This window comes from Centropristis striata, chromosome 18, assembly GCF_030273125.1.
Source record: "Centropristis striata isolate RG_2023a ecotype Rhode Island chromosome 18, C.striata_1.0, whole genome shotgun sequence".
Lineage (NCBI taxonomy): Eukaryota > Metazoa > Chordata > Actinopteri > Perciformes > Serranidae > Centropristis > Centropristis striata.
The window spans coordinates 8,622,996-8,643,642 of record NC_081534.1 but is presented as its reverse complement, the minus strand read 5'-3'; the positions used below and the strand labels follow the sequence as shown (position 1 = coordinate 8,643,642).

General features: G+C 38.1%; 1 protein-coding gene across 5 annotated transcripts; it reads left to right on the top strand.

Moving 5' to 3' along the window:
- Nucleotides 1-2,610: 2,610 nt before the first annotated feature.
- On the top strand, nucleotides 2,611-19,588 carry tdrd6 (tudor domain containing 6). 5 transcript variants are annotated; one of them, XM_059356240.1, is made up of 20 exons: nucleotides 2,611-2,838; nucleotides 5,050-5,124; nucleotides 5,662-11,146; nucleotides 11,550-11,629; nucleotides 11,736-11,813; nucleotides 11,953-11,998; nucleotides 12,353-12,423; nucleotides 12,574-12,628; nucleotides 13,445-13,512; nucleotides 13,603-13,704; nucleotides 13,957-14,557; nucleotides 14,687-14,781; nucleotides 15,498-15,549; nucleotides 17,075-17,136; nucleotides 17,260-17,314; nucleotides 17,453-17,493; nucleotides 17,582-17,645; nucleotides 17,818-17,885; nucleotides 18,851-18,905; nucleotides 19,052-19,588. In XM_059356240.1, the coding sequence occupies exons 3-20, from the start codon at nucleotides 5,692-5,694 to the stop codon at nucleotides 19,141-19,143; spliced, it is 7,140 nt and encodes a 2,379-aa protein (XP_059212223.1). In that variant the 5' UTR covers nucleotides 2,611-2,838; nucleotides 5,050-5,124; nucleotides 5,662-5,691; the 3' UTR covers nucleotides 19,144-19,588. The 5 variants fall into 5 exon arrangements, with proteins under 5 accessions (XP_059212223.1, XP_059212221.1, XP_059212220.1 ...); XM_059356238.1 differs by having other exon boundaries at nucleotides 13,472-13,512; nucleotides 13,603-14,557; XM_059356237.1 differs by having other exon boundaries at nucleotides 13,603-14,557; nucleotides 14,687-14,766.
- Nucleotides 19,589-20,647: the final 1,059 nt, after the last annotated feature.

Here is a 20,647-nt window from a genome sequence, read left to right as displayed (position 1 = left end):
TGAGTGAACAACAACATTTACAAGTCATGTTAGTTTTAAAGACAGTAGGCTAATTGAATAACCTGAACATAAAAAAGTAATTGGTTTAATAAATAAGAATTCAGTATACTGAACATAAATCATTATTTTTCAGTAGAGCATCCAATTCACTGTACATATTTTTCATGTTAATTACTTTTTCAGCATAATTTTTGTCCATATAAATGTCTGAACAACTTTCTGCAAAAATAAAACTAATTTATTTAATACGGAAGTTTCTTTAACATGCATGCACTAAAATGTGTAATTTGTTTAGTCATTAACTTTGGGACTTTGGTAATGAACAAGGGAAATAAAAATAATTTCCAATTATTAACAAGTTGACCCAGTTGCATGCTCGGTTTCACTAGTTCAAGTTTTCACTAGTAAAGTTTATTATGGTGCACTGGCTCTCCCTGGTGGTGTAATTGTGCCAGATAAAATGTCAAATGCATTGTATAGGAATGTTGTATTGTTTCTTTGTTGAGCCATATAAATAGTGTACTTCATATTAATCTTTGGTACTTGAAGATTTGGAGGACATTTGTTTTCCTCAAAGACAGTTTCAGATTAATCAATGACAAATGATGTGCCAATTTTATTTCTCTTCAGATCCACATATAAGAAAACATCAATTTCTCAAGCCAAATCAAATCAAATCACAGGGTACTCAGATCTTCCAAATCAAATGTCATACGCCTGTCAACATCCTTGTGTTTCTGCAACACGAGATGACACGAGGAACTGGTCGGTGCTAGATTTTTTTTGTTGATATAGTGGTTCAGCAAGAACACTACAATGTTAAATAAAACCTTAAAACACAAAATGTTCCATGTTGTTGTACCTGCCTATACATTACTCATGACTTAACATATGATTATTCACAGTCTGAGTGATATTTCACCAATTTCCCCTGCTGTCATCCTGTGTGTGTAGAGGAAGGTGCTGGTGAAATAACTGAGGCAACACTTTCCTCATCACCCCTTCAAAAGTGTTGTTTGAAGTTAAACTTACTAAAGAATTACACCAGGTGGCTTATTTTTAACCAGTTGCAGTGATGCTTGCGATATTTGGTAGGGAACTGACCAATTTCTGATTCAGAGTTAAAATTAATTGATTCACACTGAGTGAATTTTTCTGTAATAAAAATTAAAAGAGGTGTCTATTTGTTTATCATAAAAACAAAACAGATCCAGATCCCCTGGACCCTCCTGTAGGCAAGTGTCCTTGTGCCAGGTTAATTTAGTTAATAAATCAGTTCATTTGAAAATAAAGAATTACAAAGACAGATGAGTTATGAGACTTTTAATGTTTTTCAATTTTTCTATTAAATATTGTTAATGTTTGTTAACTGGCCTCTGCAAAAGTGTTATGTGTCATGAACCTCTGGCTTTGTGACCTAAATGTTTTATTTTTAAATATTTTTTTTTCTCCACATATAGGCCTAAGGCTGTATATGTATATATGTATATATATATATACATACACATACATATATATTGTGTGTGTATGTGTATATGTATGTATGTATGTATGTATGTATGTGTGTTGTATATATATATATATATATATATATATATACTTTTTAAAAAAATGTATTGTTGTTTGCACTTAAAAAAAACATACAATCATAAGGAAATAACAGTACAAGAAACAGTAAAAGAAAATGCAGGAAAGATCAAAAAGCCCAAAGGGCTTATACACGACCCGCCCTCTTAAACCTATAAGTAACTATACTTTACTTAAATTACCTAGCTAGATGAAAATTAAAAAATACAAACAAAATATAAACAAAACAAATACAAAGGTGTAGAACATCTATAGGGATTTTTTGAGCTTGGTCTTAAAAGTATTTAAAGAGGAACATGATTTTGTTAGATTTTTTATGTCATTCCACAGCACTGCACTTTGATAAACAAATGAGAATTTAGCAACAGAGGTCCTACAGAAAGGAATATGTAAATCATTCTTTCTTCTTGGAAGATGTGCATGATAATGAGAATTAAACTCAAAGTAACTATGAAAAAAGTTAGGTAAAGATGCAGGAAGGCAAAGTACTTTATACATAAGAACCCCTGTTTGATACTTATTGACCTCATAAATTGTTAGTAGTTGCAATTGTTTAGATAATGGTTTAGTTGGGGCTAAATAAGAAGAGTTAGTGGCAATTCTTACAAAGGATTTCTGAAAACTATGAATTGCCTGTAGATAAGAATGGTAAGTGCTCGCCCAAATTATATTACAGACTTCTAAGAAAAAATCATCTTGTTTTTGAAACATCCACAAGAAGGTTTGAAATTTACTTTTTTTTTTTTTTTTTTTTAAATAGAAGCGACCTAAAATCTAATTTTGAGCTGACCTTACATTTTGCGATGGGAGAGAAAAATATTTCTGCCGAGTCTGCAGTGTTTCTCCTGTTCCACTGGAAACCTGTTCACATTAAATTAAGTGTACCAGTTGCTTTGTTACAATAAATAAATGTACACATAAAAAAAAAAATAATACAAAAAATTAAAAATGTGCCATTATTTGTGTGACTGGATGCGAAAAGGTCAGTTCCGGGTCAAGGATGAAAATAAAGGGGGGAAACGTTTTTTTGTGGAAGCGCGTGGAGTTGCGGCTAGCTGGTTGCCATTAGCTACTGACTCACCGTCCGTTAGTGGAGTCGGTTTGCCGTTTGTACAACAGGCGCTGTAACCGCATCGGCTAGTTCGCTAAATGTGAAAAGTTAAGGTCGCTCTGTGTGGATTTGGTAAAACTGTGCTGCCGCCTTCGTCGAGAGCTTAAGAAGACTGGACAGAACCTTCTGAAACAGAACGGGTGAGTTATTTTGTGCCAACTCACGTCGAGTTACTACTTTGTGTAAATGAAATGGTTGCGGTGCTGAAGAACGTTAACGTTAGCTGTGTCAGTTGAATTTGCATGAGAACGTAACGCTAGCTAGCTAACATTAAACAAAACTCTTCACTTTGTGGTGACAACGTTTAAATTAACGTTTTGTTATTGTAGAGGTTGTGTTTTTTTTTTCTTGAGGATCGTTTCAACTGTTTAGAAGTGTTAATATGAATTAAACAGATTTGTGAGCCCAATATTAACGTGGATTATTAGTAACGTAACAGCTGAAACCAAAATGTGTTGTCAGTTTGAAAGCTGTGTGACCCTCACATATCTCATGACTTAAATATTCAGCGGGTAGCATTATCTCTGCCTGTTTTCAAAGACATAATAAACTCCTTCATTGTATTTATTTTACGTTAGCGTAGTTGAGGCTTGTGGCCTGTCAAGTCCCATTTCGTCACACTGTTAGTCATTTTTTGTCAAAATTGTTTTTTTTGCCTAAATCATCTCCTCATGACGCCGGCCACATATGGTAAAATCGCCTACATCCTCAGTTGATGAGATCATGTGATTTTACTCCTTTAAGATCATCACTTCTTTAGCAATTTGCCACATTCATAGGCATTAGATAAGAACCCAGCAAAGAAGAGTTAGTGAGAGATTATTATCGTTATCAGTTTTGTGTATCAGTTTTGTGTATCAGCGTTTTATTGTTGACACTAATATTGGTAACACTTTACTCTAAGGTGTCTACATAAGAGTGACATGAGTGTCTCATAAACATGACATGGGATGTGTCATGAACATTAATGACACTTTGAAGTAACATTAATGCTCATGATACTTGTCATGTCATGTTTCTGACAGGCTTGTGTCACTCTTATATAGACACCTTCAAAATAAAGTGTTACCATATCTTGCTTAAGTCACAAAAGCATGTTCAAAAAATTGCCTAAGTGATTTATTTCTCTTAAGTTACATAATTTACACAGTGTTATTATTATGCCAATAGCCATCCTTTGTTACATCCTTTTTGAGTGAAATGATCAATAAATGTCATGTTTTGTGTTAAAAGTCTTTTGTGTTTCCAGCAAAACTTGAAAAAATTAGTTAGCCGATTATTTTAACAGGGTGACGATATATTCCTCCAACTAGCAAATCGTCAAGGTGTTAAAATAAAAATAAAAAAAAAAATAAAAAAAAAAAAAAAAAAAAAAATATATATATATATATATATATATATATATATATATATATATATATATATGGGAAATCGCTGATTTTCCTCTAAGGTATAGAGCTAACTTAACCAAACAGATAAGAGTGTTCTTATTTCACGTTACTCGGTTAGGCATCTATTAAGTGAATGAAAAAAAATTCATATTTATATATTCATTGATATACTATGTTTTGAAAGTTTCATTAAATTATCTGTCATTCTTTCAACGAAAAGAATAAATACAAAGTTGGATTTTCAAAATAAAGGCGTATCTATGTATCGATCTTTCAATTGGTGAACAGAGATCAAGTTACTAATAATTTAACAATGTTATGCATTGAATACATTTCTGGTGGGTAATTATTTTCTTCAAAACAGATGATGTAATAATTTGATGAACAATGTAATAAATTGTGTTTGTGCTTTTTTTTGTGTTCAAGTATACAAAATAAATGTATTATTACATGTTATTAAAACAGGTATGACTTAAATGGATTTTAAGGCAAGTTTATCTATTCTCATTTTCTAAGAAGGTATTGTCCCATGATCATACACTTTGTTTGGTATTTCACTATTGTAACTTATCAAGACATTATTTTAAACTAAGTATTTATGATTCATTATTGATTTAACTAATATATGCATGGAAAATATAAAGGAATCAGTCCAGTTCATCTGCAAATAATATCAGTAATGATCATTGATAAAAGTGATAAAACACAAATGTAAATTTAAAATGTAAATACAATTATTTCATTTTATCTTCACAAGCCTTTCTGAAAGGGATAGGGTTACTCCAGACATTTCAAATTTGGATAGGTGTAGGTGTGTGTTCTACCACTTGACTTGACTAGATTGCTGTTTTATAATACCACACATCTTCAGCATTGATGTTTCACAATATTTAATTGCATAGCATGGATTAACATGGTCAATGTGGGTTTCTGTTTTTTTCCTGTGCTGTGGGCCTGCAGGTTTCCCACTGCATCTACTCTCAGCAACATTTGTGCAACATCTCCAGTGAACATCAAAGGAACAACACAGACCCAGTGAGTATTCTCACCATATAGCAGCATTAGCTGCAATGAATTGCATTGGCCAGTTAGATATATGCACATTTAAGGTACAATGTTTGGTAATGTGAGCAGTTTTATTCTAGTGTTAACTTAGTTTGTACTTTACTTTACTTTTAATTTAGCTAAAATTGTTGTTTTTAAGAGTTTAGAGATTTACACTTGTCGGATGTAAAAAACTACTCAATTAATTAAAGGGGAATCAGCCTTAGCTTTATAAAAGCTTGATAAGTAGATGGTTTATATATACAAACAAATAAAATATATTTGTGTATATGTGATTTTTATTTTATTTAAATGAATAATTTATCTAGCAATCTTACATTTGTGGTTAGACTCTTACTATGTGATATGTCCCTCTATAGTTTACAGTTGCTATGTACCTTTTCAAGTATTAAAGCTATTCAAAAGAAGTAAAAACATATATATTTTAATGATTACATCTACATTAATAAATAGCAGGCCCTCAGAACGCTAAGGGATTAATGTGTCTGTTCTTGTATGTTTTCCCAGGTAACATCTAGTGCTTACACTCCTGTGTTTATGAGAGGTGACAAATCATGGGTAGCTGGAATTCATGAAACTTCCAAAATGACTTCGATCCCAGGACTCCCTACACAAGGGTCAGATGTAACCATTCTCATAACCAGGGCTCACTTGCATCCTCTTTGTGTGCTTGTGGAGTTCTGGGGAAAGTTTGGCCAGGAAACGACAGCAGATTATGAGCGCCTGGCAAAAGAAATTCAATCTCCTGAAAACCCATTTCAAGAGTTTGAAGGAAATCCTGGTGACCAGTGCTTGGTTCGAATCAATGATACTTGGTACAGGTCTCGCATAGTCTCAAGAAATGGCTCCAAATACTGTGTGTTCCTCATTGACAAAGGGAGGACACATGGCACCACCACAAGTAATCTGGCATGGGGTAAGAAAAAGCACTTCCACCTGCCACCCGAAGTGGAATTTTGTGTGCTAGCCAATGTCTTACCACTCTCCCCTGAGAACAGATGGTCTCCGGTGGCTCTTGAATTTCTGAAAACTCTCTCTGGGAAGACTGTAAAGGCACATGTGCAAGATGTATTAGTGCCACACAGACTATTTCTCCTGCACATCCCTTGCATATCCAAAGAAATGTATGAGATGGGAATTGCCAAAAAGCTGACACCAGATGCGTTTCAGGACTTTGTGCTTTTGTCACTGCAGTCCAGTAGTGGAGCTGAAGTGCCTCCAGAGACACAGCTCTCCAAGGAACCAGTTGAACGACTTCACAAAAAAGAGCTCTTTCTGTACCCAGAGCTGCCAGCAGGAACTGTGGAGACTGTTGTAGTCACAGAAGTGACAAATCCACAGCGGATTTTTTGCCAGTTGAAGGTCTTCTCACAAGAATTGAAGAAACTTTCAGGGCAAATCACGCAGTGCTGTGAGGGCAGAACGACCAATTGCATCGTAGGCCCAGAAATGATTGGTTTTCCATGTGCTGCAAGAGGAAGTGATGGCAGGTGGTGCCGCTCTGTTCTACAACAGGTATTCCTCACCAACAAACTTGTGGAAGTGTTGAACGTTGACTATGGAACAAAAGAATTTGTTCAAGTAGAGAATGTAAGACCACTGGCTGCTGAGTTCTTCAGGATGCCCGTTGTGACCTATGTCTGCTCGCTCCATGGGATCATTGACAAGGGGGTTGGATGGACAACCAGCCAGATTGACTATCTCAAGACCCTTCTTCTGCAAAAGACAGTGATTGCCAAATTTGAGTACCAAAGCATCTCTGAGGGCGTTCACTATGTCACGCTCTATGGGGACGAAAACACAAACGTCAACAACTTGTTTGCTTCCAAAGAGAGCTCCCTTCCAGAGTTTGAAAAAACACTTGGAGATTATGCCATCCCTAGCACTGCATACAAATGCCAGCATCCAGCTCAGCTAGAGAGAAATCAAAAAAAGATGTTAACTCCTGGACTGCCTGAAGAGGACAAAGTAGGAAAAGGATTAGTAGAGAAACTGCAAGCTGAACACCTCTCTCTCAACTCAACCCATGTGGCATTTGTACACCACGTATCTGACCCATCAGAGTTCTGGATCCAAACACAGACCTATGCAAATGAGTTGGAGGAACTGATGGAGGGCATCTACAACCTGTACAAAGATAAAGTGGATGAACATGTGGTAAGAAATCCAACTGTAGGTCTGTACTGTGCTGCCAAAGCAGAAGATGGTGAGTTCTACCGAGCAACTGTGGCTGAAGTTGGTGAGACTCAAATCAAGGTGTTCTTTGTAGATTATGGAAACACTGAAGTGGTTGACAGAAGTTGCATCAGGACCCTTCCTGACAAGTTCAAAAAGCTGCCATGTCTTTCACTGAAATGCACTCTGGCTGGAGTCAGGCCAAAAGATGGGAGATGGAATCAAAATGCCTGTGAGTTTTTCTTAAAAGCAGTCACGGATAAAGAACTAACTGTACATGTGGCAGCAAAATATGGTGAGGGCTATGTTGTCCAACTAACAGATCTTGAGGCACAGGGAGAAAGGGATCTTGGTACACTGATGTGTAGTTCTGGCTTTGCTGAAAAGGCGGAAACACAAAGGCAACCCAAAGTCAAAATGACCATGCAACCTGCCATTCTGCCACAACTTCCAGATGCAAGGCTCTCAGGTTCACACAGGAACAATGGGGTGTCCTTCCAGACCATAAATGCAGTTGGACCTGCTAGTAGTGAGAGAAGAGTTCTTGCATTCAAGGAGCTCATGTTTTCCATCGGAAGTGTCCTTGATGTCAGTGTTTCCTACATCGAAAGCCCAAATGACTTCTGGTGCCAACTTGTGCAAAACGCAGGTCATTTGAAATTGCTCATGCATGACTTGCAAACTCACTATGCAGGCAGTGAGTTTCAGCCTTTTGTGGAAACCGTTTGTGTTGCACAACATCCTGACAATGGAATGTGGTACAGGGCCCTTATAATTCACAAACATAAAATATCTGATGTGGATGTGTTGTTTGTTGACTACGGCCAAACGGAGACAGTCTCTCTCTACGACCTAAGGAAGATAAGCCCACAATTCCTTGATCTGCGTGGCCAAGCTTTTCGGTGTAGTCTGTTAAACCCTGTTGACCCCACATTTGCCAATAACGAGTGGAATGAAGAAGCAACATCAATGTTCCACAGCTTTGTGGAAACTGCAGCATCCAACTTTGTGATTTTGAAGTGCACCATATATGCTGTCATGTACAGTGAGCAGAAGATTGTTTTCAACGTTGTGGATCTGGAAACTCCCTTTGAGAGTGTCTGCACCAGTATGATCAATCTAGCCAAAAGTGCTCCTCCCAAGAAAGCCCCTGGGCCATCTTTTCGTCTTGACACCTACTACTACTCAGCGCACAACGTCAAAACTGGAACAGAGGAACAGGTCACAGTGACATGTGTGAACAATGTCAGCCAGTTCTACTGCCAGCTCGAAAGGAACACTGATGTGATAAAAGATCTCAAGATCAAGGTGAACAATCTCTGTCATCAGCTTCAGAATGTAAAGCTCCCAACAGTCTTTGGAACTTTGTGCTTTGCAAAGTACACTGATGGGCAGTGGTACAGGGGACAGATCAAGGCCACAAAGCCAGGGATTCTGGTTCACTTTGTTGATTATGGTGACACTATTGAGGTGGAAAAATCTGACTTGCTTCCAGTTCCCAGAGAGGCTAATGACATCATGACTGTGCCAGTGCAAGCAGTTGTGTGTAGTCTCTCTGATGTCCCTGCTGAAGTTTCCAGTGAAGTCAACAGCTGGTTTGAGAGAAGTGCGACAGAATGTAAATTTCGGGCGCTAGTAGTGGCCCGAGAACCTGATGGAAAACTGCTGGTTGAGTTGTATCATGGAAACACTCAGGTTAATTCAAAGATCAAAAAAGTGTTTCAGATTAAGGTGCTTCCAGAAGAGGAGGTTGTGTGCCAGGGTTGGAGAGCACTTGAGGCTTCAGCAAATCATGCACAGAAGACTCCAAAAGTTGTCCCAAAACAAACTGTTGAAATGGAAGGACACACTCAAACCATCAAGAAAAATGTTCCTGCCCCGAAACCAGCACGTCAAATAAGGGATACTGACATGAATCTGAAGTCCCCACCAAAGCCCTTGCGCTATGTTTGTGAAAACGGTAAGAAGAAAGTTGCTCCGTTAGAGCTGTACAGACCTCCACACCAAAGGCAATCATTTACAAGGATGACAAGTCATACAGAAAATGATTCTGATATGGCTGGTTCTTACATCCAACCAAGAAAAGAGAGCCTTCCCACTGATTCTGATCTGGCTGGTGCCTACATCCAACCAAGAAAAGAGAGCCCTCCCACAGAAACTAAACAGCTCAAATCCAACTCACCTGGCACAGAACTGCAGAAGGAAATCAATGATGAAAAATTCCCAAAACTTGTGGACCTGCCGTCAAAATCTTTCACATTAGATATGGAAGCAGATGTTTATGTCTCGCACTACAACAGCCCGTTGAGTTTCTATGTGCAACTTGTCAGAGAGGAAGAGGAAATAATCTCCCTTGTGGAAAAGCTGAATGATCCCCAATACGCCCCCCAAACCAACAGCATCAAAGACTTGCAACCAGGTGACCTTGTTCAAGCAGAGTTTGCAGATGATTGCTCATGGTATCGAGCAGTTATAAGAGAGATCCACAGCAAATCTATGGCTCTTGTTGAGTTTGTTGATTTTGGAAATACGGCAATGATGCCAATCGCCAAGATGGGTAGACTCCATAAGTCTTTCTTGCAAGTTCCCATGTACAGCACACACTGTATGATGAGCGAGTCTGCAGGTCTTGGAAAAGAGGAAGTGCTTGACCCAGAAGTGGTGTCAGCTTTCAAAGAAGACATTGGTGAGGATGGAGAAAAGATGCTCAAGTGCCATTTTATCAGGCAGTCAGGATCTGTGTGGGAAGTCAGTCTTGAAGACAGTGATGGCAATGTCATGTGCAAAGTACCTACCAGATGCTCAACTAATGGTACAGAAATCGCCCTAGAGAAACTTGGACAAATGGAGGAAAAATCTTCCCACAACTCATCGCTGCAAAACCCCTGCTCTCTACATTACAACCAACAAGAGTTTTTAGAGGGACAAACATTGGAGGTCTACATCACAAATATAGATGATGCTCAGACCTTTTGGTGCCAAACTGTAGAATCAGAAGAGCTGGATAAGATGACATCAAGTGTCTCACAAGTGGGGAATTCAGCAGATCAAAAACGTATCGACCCAGTCTCTCTTACCCCAGGCAGCCCATGTATAGCTCTGTTTTCAGATGACGAGCTTTGGTACCGTGCAGAGGTGATCGACAAAGATGGAGATGTGCTGTCTGTTCTCTTTGTGGACTATGGAAACAAGTCTCAAGTCAACATTACAGATGTGAGAAATATGCCCCTTGAGCTAATGGAAACTCCCCCACAGGCATTTTTGTGTGAGCTTGACGGCTTTGGTGCTTCACATGGATCCTGGGACGGTGGTGCAGTAGATGAGTTGTCAGCACTTACAACAGACAAAGTTGTACACCTGACTGTCACCAGAGTAGCAAGAGAAGAAGGGAAAGTCAAATGCCTTGTGCTAATGGAATGTGAGGGCCAAGTGATAAATGAGGCACTGAAAACCTGGTGGAAGAGCTCCCCAACAGAAAACAAACCTTCATACGAAACACCACTGCAATGTGATTCAACTGTGAAAGAAACTGCTACGACCAAGGATCAAGTAGAGATTCCTGAAAGCCAAGAAATGGATATTACCGATGCTTGCATTCACCAAAACACAGACAAACTTATTGACCCTCACATTTTGCAAGATGATAAAGGCATTGATGAAGCCATTTTGAGCTTGTTGAGCTTAAACCTTGACAAGAGTGCAGTGGTGACTACCAAAGGCACTAAAGAGGAGGATGCTTCAGTGATGGACATTGTTGGACCAGATGGACCCTTGGAGGTTCTGCATGGAGAGGTTAAAACCTGCAGCATTTTTTCCGGTACGTAACACATTAATTTCTTTTTTAAGTCTTTGTTTCTGATTAGTAAGTAAGTAATGGTACATTTCCTGCCCATCTAATGAGCAGCTTAATGTTAATTACAGATTGTAAAAAAATGCAAAAAAGTTAAAACGGTTTGTAAAACAAACAGCATACATCAAATTCAGAATGAGTGTATTAATGTACAAAAAACAAAAACTTCTTTGAGCATTAGATACCTTTTGTACTGTTTTTGATTTAATGTATGTTGCAAAGGATATGCAAATCGTTATATTCAGTAAAGTAAAACAAACGGCAGCATAAAAGCAATTTGACTTGCTTTTAAAGTTTGCATAACTCACAAGTGAATGGTCAGTCATTATAGAAAATTTAATTTCTTGCATTTTTTAATTTGTATATTCAGGTCTAACTGAGGAAAAAGATAGCGACATGGTCACCAATGAAAGGGATAATTCTCTTACCAAGAGGTCAACAGTGAGAATGGTAAATTGTGTCACAATGGCTTCTGCAAATAAAAGGTGTGAATGTGTATATATACAGCTGACTTCAGTAAAAATCTAATCTAATTGGGTGTTGTGTTCTTCTCAAGGTCCCCTGTGAAGATTTTTGTTCCAGGAAGAGCTTTCCTCTGCATGAGACACATACCATTTGTGAAGACTTAAAGCAGGTACATAAAGTTACTTGTATTGCACACTATACATAAAAGGACAGTTTACCAAGAAAAAAAATGCTTGCCGTTTTCTTTTTCCTCTTGTGCTCTACCTAATTGTTTAATTCCTTGGCTACTTGTGTTTCTCATCTTGTAGACTGAGACTGAATCTGTGCTGCCTTCCTGTGTGCTTCCTGTATTTGGTAAGGGATTCATCATTATTCCAACAATGCAGTAGCGCTCTGGTAGTTAATGTCACACATTCACTTAAACTCAAAACACTGCCGTATTGGCACTTACATGCTTGTGGCGCAAATGACTGCTCGAAGCCAGTTTATTATGCTTGCTCTAGTGAGCATGGTAGTTAGCTGTTGGCTTCAGGGATGACAGAATAATTGGGGACAAGTTATCAGAGAGTATTATATTGGATTCCTAAATCTCCTGAAAAATGGCAAAATGGTCTGTTAAAAAAAAAAAAAAGGTCACATGATGCACAGAGCTCTATATTGTGTTGTGTGTTCTGAAATAACTGTATTTTATGATGATGATCTTCATAGAAGCTCCTTCAGAACAGGAAATTGACAGTGGAGATGTCCTAGATGAAGAGCAGCCATCTACACCTGCTGAGGTAATCCTTTGGAAACGCAGTATTTTGGACGGTGTTTTTTGTTTAGTTTTTCTCAGTATTATTGAATACCTGTGTATTTTTTACAAGACTTCATTGACATACTGTAGTGTGCAATTCAGTATTGGTATTCAGTAATCTCTTCTGTTTTAGAATGACTCCATAACGGAAGGAGAGAGCTGCGCTTTTCACAAGGATACATATTCAGGTTTGATCATCTCAGAATATTTACCTAAATGAATTGTTGGTTTGATCACGTTACAGGTTCTTCCGTTAGTTTTGATTTGGCTATGATCTATGTGTGCATACCAAGGTTATTATAGTTAACGAAAACTAACAAAAACTAGAATTGAAAAAACATTTTCGTTAACTGAAATAATGATCAAAACAAAAGTTTTTAAGATAACGACAACTAACTGAAACTGTATTATGTGGTAACAAAACGAACTAAAATTAGAGTGCAAATGTCCTTTGTTTACGTCTTGTCAACTTTTTCCATCCGTAACCTTTTTGGTTGATATAAAATCTATTTCATCTATCTGGTTTTATGACTTAATAAACTTACTGGGGCTGAGATGGATAAGATAATTATTGCGACTTTTTTTAATCCGCACCCAACAAATACCCCTTTACAAAAAAACTAAAACTAACTCCAAAACTAAAACTAAGCATTTTCCAAAAAATAAAAACTAATTAAAACTAGCAAACTCACTCTAAAAACGAATTAAAACCAACTGAATTTGAAAACAAAAAATCACAAAGAAATTAAAAACTAATGAAAAATCCAAAACTATTATAACCTTGGTGCATACTCTGTGCAATACAAATGGAGAGAGGCAAACATGAGCCCTATTTTGAACAAATAATAAAGCATGTAGTGTAAAACATGGAAGGAAGCGGTAATTGTTTGTCTAATGAAACCATGAAAATATTTTTAATCTCAATAAATTGTGGTAGAAAATAGGCTTCCTTGTCTATCTGCTCTTTATTTGTGTATTTTAATAACCTGTCTTTGAATCTGCAGTCCTGGTAGCTGCCTCTGACACCGCAGCCAGTGAGTCACGGACCTTCACGGCTTCTGCTCAAGATTTGGTAGATAAAGTTTTGAATCCACAGAATTCTAAAATAAAATTGCTAAGTTGTCACTTCGGATATGAAAATTTTGTCTTTATTGCTTCTCAGGGTGATGGGGTTGAAGAGGTGACGTGTCCTGCAGAGGAGGCGATTCCTTCATTTGAGGAGGTGACCAGTTTTGTCGAGGAGGCGACTGCTTCATTTGAGGAGGTGACCAGTTTTGTCGAGGAGGCGGCTGCTTCATTTGAGGAGGTGACCAGTTTTGTCGAGGAGGCGGCTGCTTCATTTGAGGAGGTGACCGGTTTTGTCGAGGAGGCGGCTGCTTCATTTGAGGAGGTGACCGGTTTTGTCGAGGAGGCAACCAGTTTTGTTGAGGAGGAGACTGCTTCATTTGAGGAGGCGACTGCTTCATTTGAGGAGGCGACTGCTTCATTTGAGGAGGCGACTGCTTCTTTTGAGGAGGCGACGGATTCTTTTGAGGAGGCAACTAGCTTTGTCGAAGAGACGACTAGCTTTGTCGAGGAGGCGACCGGTTTTGTCGAGGAGGCGACCGCTTCATTTGAGGAGGCGACCGCTTCATTTGAGGAGGCGACCGCTTCATTTGAGGAGTCAACTGATTCTTTTGAGGAGGCAACTAGCTTTGTCGAAGAGACGACTAGCTTTGTCGAGGAGGCGACTGCTTCATTTGAGGAGGCGACCGGTTTTGTCGAGGAGGCGACCGGTTTTGTCGAGGAGGCGACCGGTTTTGTCGAGGAGGCGACCGGTTTTGTCGAGGAGGCGACCGGTTTTGTCGAGGAGGCGACCGCTTCATTTGAGGAGACGACCGCTTCATTTGAGGAGGCGACCGCTTCATTTGAGGAGTCAACTGATTCTTTTGAGGAGGCAACTAGTTTTGTCGAGGAGTCGACTGCTTCATTTGAGGAGGCGACAGATTCTTATGAGGAGGCAACCAGTTTTGTCGAGGAGGCGACTAGTTTTGCAGAGGAGGCGACTGCTTCATTTGAGGAGGTGACTGGTTTTGTGGAAGAGGCGACTGAGGTCCATTTGAAAGACGTCTGCGCAGGTATCGCACTTAAGTGGTTGCTGACTAAGAATGACCATGTTCTCACAGCACTGCTTTAAAGTAGTGGCAGCATTATTTGTTGGTATATACTGTTCTCAATGATTTGACCTTTGTTCCATTTCACTGCAGATCCAAATGAGCCAAGTGATTGTGGCAATGACACCAGTGAAAGAGATGATTGTGTCAGCGCTATGACAGCAGAGGAAATGGTAATTTGCATCACAGTGAGTTCCTCCATACGAGGTATATGCTTCTGCAGTGTTTCTCTGCTGGGTTTCAGGCTTTGTTGCAGTTGCAGCACAGGGTGGGTAGGACACAGACTCAATATAAAACTGTGAGGTTATGCAGAGGTGAATACCACAAAATGAACATGTAAAAGCCAGCATTCAGAACTGTGGTCATCATAAAAATATATTGGTTGGTACCTAATACAGCCCAGCAGTGAAACTTCTGTTGGCCAACAACAACATGGTAAATTCAGCAAAACATAAATTTTTACAGCACTTATTCATGAGAAGGCTACAGCAACACAATCATGATATACCGACCACTTGCTCCTCAGAGTTGTGTATTTATTTAACAATGCAATATTAATTTATTTTAATGGGACTTTTATTTCATACACCTATATTTATATTTCATTAAGTAGTGCTTTGAATATTTAACATTTTATTTGTGTATTTATTGCCTATTTTTTTCAGGATTTATATCATAGCAATATTTATTTTTATGTATTTATTTAATAACTTGAATATCATTCCATAGGTTTTAAATTTTGAGTCGCATTCAGTGAAAAGAAAAAACAAGATTAAAAAAAGAATTTTCATTCACTAATTCCTGAGTACGACTCTGTTATACTGAGTTAATCAATACTGTGAATTTGACTGTGCCTGAAATTGTTTTTCCTTACATTAAAATGTTTCAATTTCTAAAATTTTAGGCCCCAAATGAAACGGTGTTTCCTTGTGGGGAGCTTCTTCAACACATAACCGGTGAGTCATTTCTAACAACAGCATACATAATACACAGTAAGTTTGTCAATAAAACCTTGATTCCACAGAAGTGGGGACGCTGTCTAAAACATAAATACAACGGTGTGATCATTTGCTAAATCATTTTTAACATATGCATATTGAAAGCAAAAGACAATGCGTTATATGTGCAAACTGATTGTAAGTGTTCTGAATTTGATGCTTGCGACATAATAGGTTGGGGCTGGGGCATTTTACCACTGTGTTACACTGAATATTTAGGAACTGAGGACTAATGTTTTTGAAACCGAAACCTGAAATTCTTTCCCATTTTTCCTTGATATGACTTTAGTTGCTTAACAGTCAAGGATCTCCATTGTTGTATTATGCACTTCATAATGCAACAACCATTTTCAATGGGAGACGGGTCAGGTCAAAGGCAGTGTAAGGGACAAAAGAATGACTTTCTGATTGTTGGTCAACATAGTAAAGACAAGCAATTCATATAGTTACTCCAAGTCATACACAGAGGAGGCTGCCATGTTTTCCTGCTTGCTTTAAATGCATCTATACTCCAACAGTGGAGTCTCTCTCAACAAACAAGCTCAGGGCTGCACGATTATGGCCAAAATGATGATCACGATAAAGGATGCACCTTTCATACCCAGTCATGATGTTCCATAATTTTTCCAGTGTGTTATTGCCCTGTTTTGAAATGTTTTGCTGGCATCAAATTTTTAAAAAGTCTTGTATTTACAACAATCCATGAGGCTGATGAGGTGAAACATGAATATACTGTCTTTGTAGTGAAACTACATATGTCAAAAATATGTCAAAAAGTATTAGAAAATGATCATTCTGTTTTTATATAAATTTTGCAGTGTTCAAACTTTTTTAGAATCGAGGTTGTGAGTACTGCAGTCTTGTCTTACAAGGTTAATGCACTAAAATGTGAGGATACAGTGTTTTGAGTCCAGTTAAGGAGTGTCTTATGCACGTACCACTGGACGTTAGAGGTGTGAATCAGCAGAGGCCCTACGGTACGATTTTATCCCCATTCTTGAGTCACGATGCGTTGTTGCGATTTTTAAGCATTTTGTGACATGGTGAGTGTTGCGATACAATATATTGCGATTTAACTGTTTAACTGCATTTTGTGTCCACAAAATTAAATTCAATCAAGAATTGTTTTGTCAAAATAAGAGAAAATTCAGTCTATTCATCTCACTTCAGTCTTTTTATTTCTCCACGAGAGTCAAACCCACAGACTGACCAACAAAGTATTCAGTCAAACTGAACTGAACTGATATCAAACATGTATGGATGACAACAACTGCAGCATTTTCAGCATTTTTTCAAACTTTCCTCAACTTTAAGCTTCACCGATATGAATTTATGAATTAGCTCCAAAGCTTCTCAGGCCTTGTCCGCATCACGCTCCATGATTGCTCTTGGTCCCAACAAACTGCTATTTTTATTCTGTTCTTGCGTTCCATGCACTGTGATGATGTGTAGATCTGGATTGTGGTTGTGATTGTCTTTACAGAAGCTTCCTCACAGCATGAAGTAGGAGACTTTTCTCTACAGGATGAGCCAATACAGAACAAGGTAAGATAGAACCCAATCTCGGTCAAATGAAAATAACTGAGTTTGAAACAATGTAGGTGTCAACATGAATACTGTTTGATTTGCTTGGAAGAAGTCTATGATTGGTCTTGTGTTCTGTTCTAGAATAATTCAGTGACTGAAGATGAGACTTTGACTCTGCCCGAAGATAAACTTGTTGGTTTGTTGCTTTCATCCTTCGTCTGTTATATTAGTGAACAAAATTCCTCCTCCTCTTTAAACTCTCTCTGTCTTTTTATAGTGTATTTAATAGAGAGTGGATTACATATATTTGTTTCAGCTGTCTCTGTGTTTGCAGCTCCTGAGCCAAAGGCCAACACAGTTCCCTATCCAAATTTGGTAATGGAGCGCGATCAACAGATTTCTTAAATGAAACCCCAAACATTGCATCACTTACCGATGAATGCTGTCTTTTGTTGTTTTTCAGAGTGACCTGGTTGAAGAGGTGACCTGTCTAGTGGGAGAGATCTGTCTGACAGACACCTGCAGAGGTACCAACAACATAATGTTCCAGAAATGCATTGCCAGTTAGACATGAATTCAATGTCTACCCTGTGTTAACCCTGATCTTGATTTTCACAAGGACGGTGACATAATTTTATTATTTAAGTACATATTCAGCTAGGATAGAAGCGTGATTATACAGATTTGTCTCTATTTCAGATGCACGACAAGAAGCTGAGAGGGAGGACAGTGAGCAACTGGTGCATACACCCCCCTGTCTAAAACAGGTAATTAATTGGGGGAAACAGGTGAAGCCTTTTGGTGGTTGAATCCACCAGCAGTTATGACAAGCTAGAGAAACCGTAGCCTAATAAATTCTTTATTAACCTAATCTACAATCTACAAGAGTTAGCAGAACACGACCAGAGGTGTGATGACATTTAATGTCCCAGACAACCACTGTGGACTCATTTAGCCACTTGTTAGCAACCGTCTTTTTAAGGACAAATAAAAATTCCAAAGTTGATAAGTGGGGGTATTTACCAACCTATTTTAACAAAACTCAAATGTTTCTTCAGCTTGTGTTTACTACAAATCTTATTTCAGGCATCTAACAAAAATCCCATTCAAAAAAATTCAAAATGAGTTTGAGATGATAGACCCCATGGTGCTAAAATGCTAACTTACTTCCTGGTTTAAGAAGTCATTCCTGTGGCGCCCTATTACATAGAAACCGCCATCAAGCTAAGGTTACATGAAAGGGGTGATGATTGCAGCTTGTGACCAATCACATAGAAGGAGAATAGAAACTGTAGTATTACATTTACATACAAAGAAGTTAAACCTAAACCAGGCTCAAGGCGATACAGGTGCTAAGTGCTGGAAGCACAGCAGGCAGAAAAATGACTGACCATGTGAATGTGTAAATGAACAGGCTTATTATCCATCCATACATTCATAACAGCTTAGCTGAACTCTGAGATACAGAAGAGCATGTAAATGTCAGAGAAAAGCGGAGAAAAGTGAATTATTTGAGTTAACACTGCAAGGATGCACTCTGTGCTCTGTTCAGAAGCTTAAAACCTTCACCTGACTGATAAATGGTGGAAAAAAAGAGAACTGCTCACAGACGATCAGAAACGGAGGAGATACTGTCGTCATGTTTATAGAGATGGATCAGCAGGTTTCTTAACATGAATAATATCAAAGGCCACTAATTGACTTGGTTCTGAATTTGTTGATGATTTTCCAGGATTTCAGCGAAAGAGTGCTTGAGGAAGAAATGTCACCTGCTGATGACAGTTTTGGTAAGTGATTCTTTTAATAGTTATCAGTCAATTATATCAGTTCGTCAAACTCCAATCTCCATCACCTTTCCTTTCCTTTGCAGAATGTTTAAAATCGGTGACGTTTTAACATTAACGCATAAAAGTTTTCTCCGTCTTCTCTTCAGAGGCTCAGCTGTCAATGGTAACTCATCTCTCTCTGATTATCAACGATGCCTCTGCTGATCTCATGCTTGTTGCTCAGCAGTCAGAGGAGTAACACCACTCCATTTCCTTTTTTTCCTTTTATCAGACACATTTATCACCTGCATACACTTTAAGTTACAACAGGTTCAAGTTCAGGTTTTCTTTGCCGTTTGTTCTCTAATGACAGTTGTGATTCGTTGGATTGACCTGCAGGTGTGCAGCACAGTGGCTCATTTCATTGTTCCTATTCAAAAACACCTTAGTAGTTAAAAGTGCCTTTGTACAGTCAGTATCCACGTGCTCACTCAGTGTTAAAGTGGAGCACTGTTTTGTTACAGATCTGTTCTGATAAACTGCCACATAATTCTTTGGAATGTAGTAATTCTTTTGTTTGTGCTGCTTTGAAAGATTGATGTGAAATGCAGCAGTTTTCATGATCCTTTTCTGTGTTTTGCATGGATACATGCATGTGTTGAAGATATATTTATGTTGGCACAATAAATATCATTACAGATCTATGGAGAGGAGTCCTGTGTTTCCTTGTTTGGTACAACAATGTGTGTAAAGTTATCTGGCTGTTTTTCCTTGTTGAGATAATGTTTCTTAGATGTGACATCATTTTATACTATTATACTTTAAATATAAAACTGATGGTATTTACTGAAAAACTGTTTTCTCAGTCACAATTTGCACAAATGTTTGCAGATTTTGAAAATCCACTTTTTAACCATCCCGGTGTCTTATGATATTTCATGCTGGCCCATCTCAAGTGAACCTGAATTGATGAGGTTTGGCGATTGTTGAGGCAATTTTTTTCATGGACTTAAATCATGCCTGGTGTGGAGTCGGAGGCCTCTTGGAAAATGTTTTTTGTCTTTTACTAATAATTAGTAAAGGATAAAATAACTTCGAAATATTGGAGCTGGGCTGGTGTTTTCCTGAATGTAAATAAATCAATGTTGTATTCAATTCAAAACTACAAAGACTATTTTATGTTTGAGCTGCTAAAATTTTACACTGAATCTGAAGCATTCAGTTGTATTTAGTTTACAGTGTTCCAGTTTTTTGGTATAGGGGGTAATAGCTTCAAGCTAATGTACCCTGTTTTTCCTCATCAGGCTAATTGGTTCTTTGAAAGCAATTTGAGGATTGATTAATCTCCATTAACTGTGTGCTCTTATTTTGAAATTGGTACAGAGTTGAAGCCACGAGCAGCATTCATGCGATTAGCTGAGTGCTGACCATGCAATTGTGGTTATATAAGGTAAATGTGTTGAAATTCATCCCAGCATGCACTGGGGCAGTAGATTGATTTATCACCTCATTGTACTGTATGTGTTGTTGCATTGTTAGTGGTGTCTTCACAATGTTTCTACACTTTGATCACTTTTAAACAGTATTATAAGTGATGCTGGTACTTAACTGGAGATGTTCAGGAGCAAGTTATTTCTAAGTTTTAATCAGAAGCCTGTTATGAAATGAGACCTTAGTAATGTCTCTTAAAAGCAGCTTTAATAACAAACATTTTCAGCAAACAGCTCTGCAGTTAATCATTAAATATATTTATATTACAGATC

What these genes read in the sequence shown, in the direction of transcription:
- tdrd6 (XM_059356236.1), top strand. Translation starts at nt 5,692, where the DNA reads ATGAGAGGTGACAAATCATGGGTAGCTGGAATTCATGAAACTTCCAAA. An exon ending in AGAGGTCAACAGTGAGAATG is followed by an intron (nt 11,630 to 11,735) that starts GTAAATTGTGTC and finishes GTTCTTCTCAAG; the next exon opens with GTCCCCTGTGAAGATTTTTG. An exon ending in GCTTCTTCAACACATAACCG is followed by an intron (nt 15,550 to 17,074) that starts GTGAGTCATTTC and finishes TTGTCTTTACAG; the next exon opens with AAGCTTCCTCACAGCATGAA.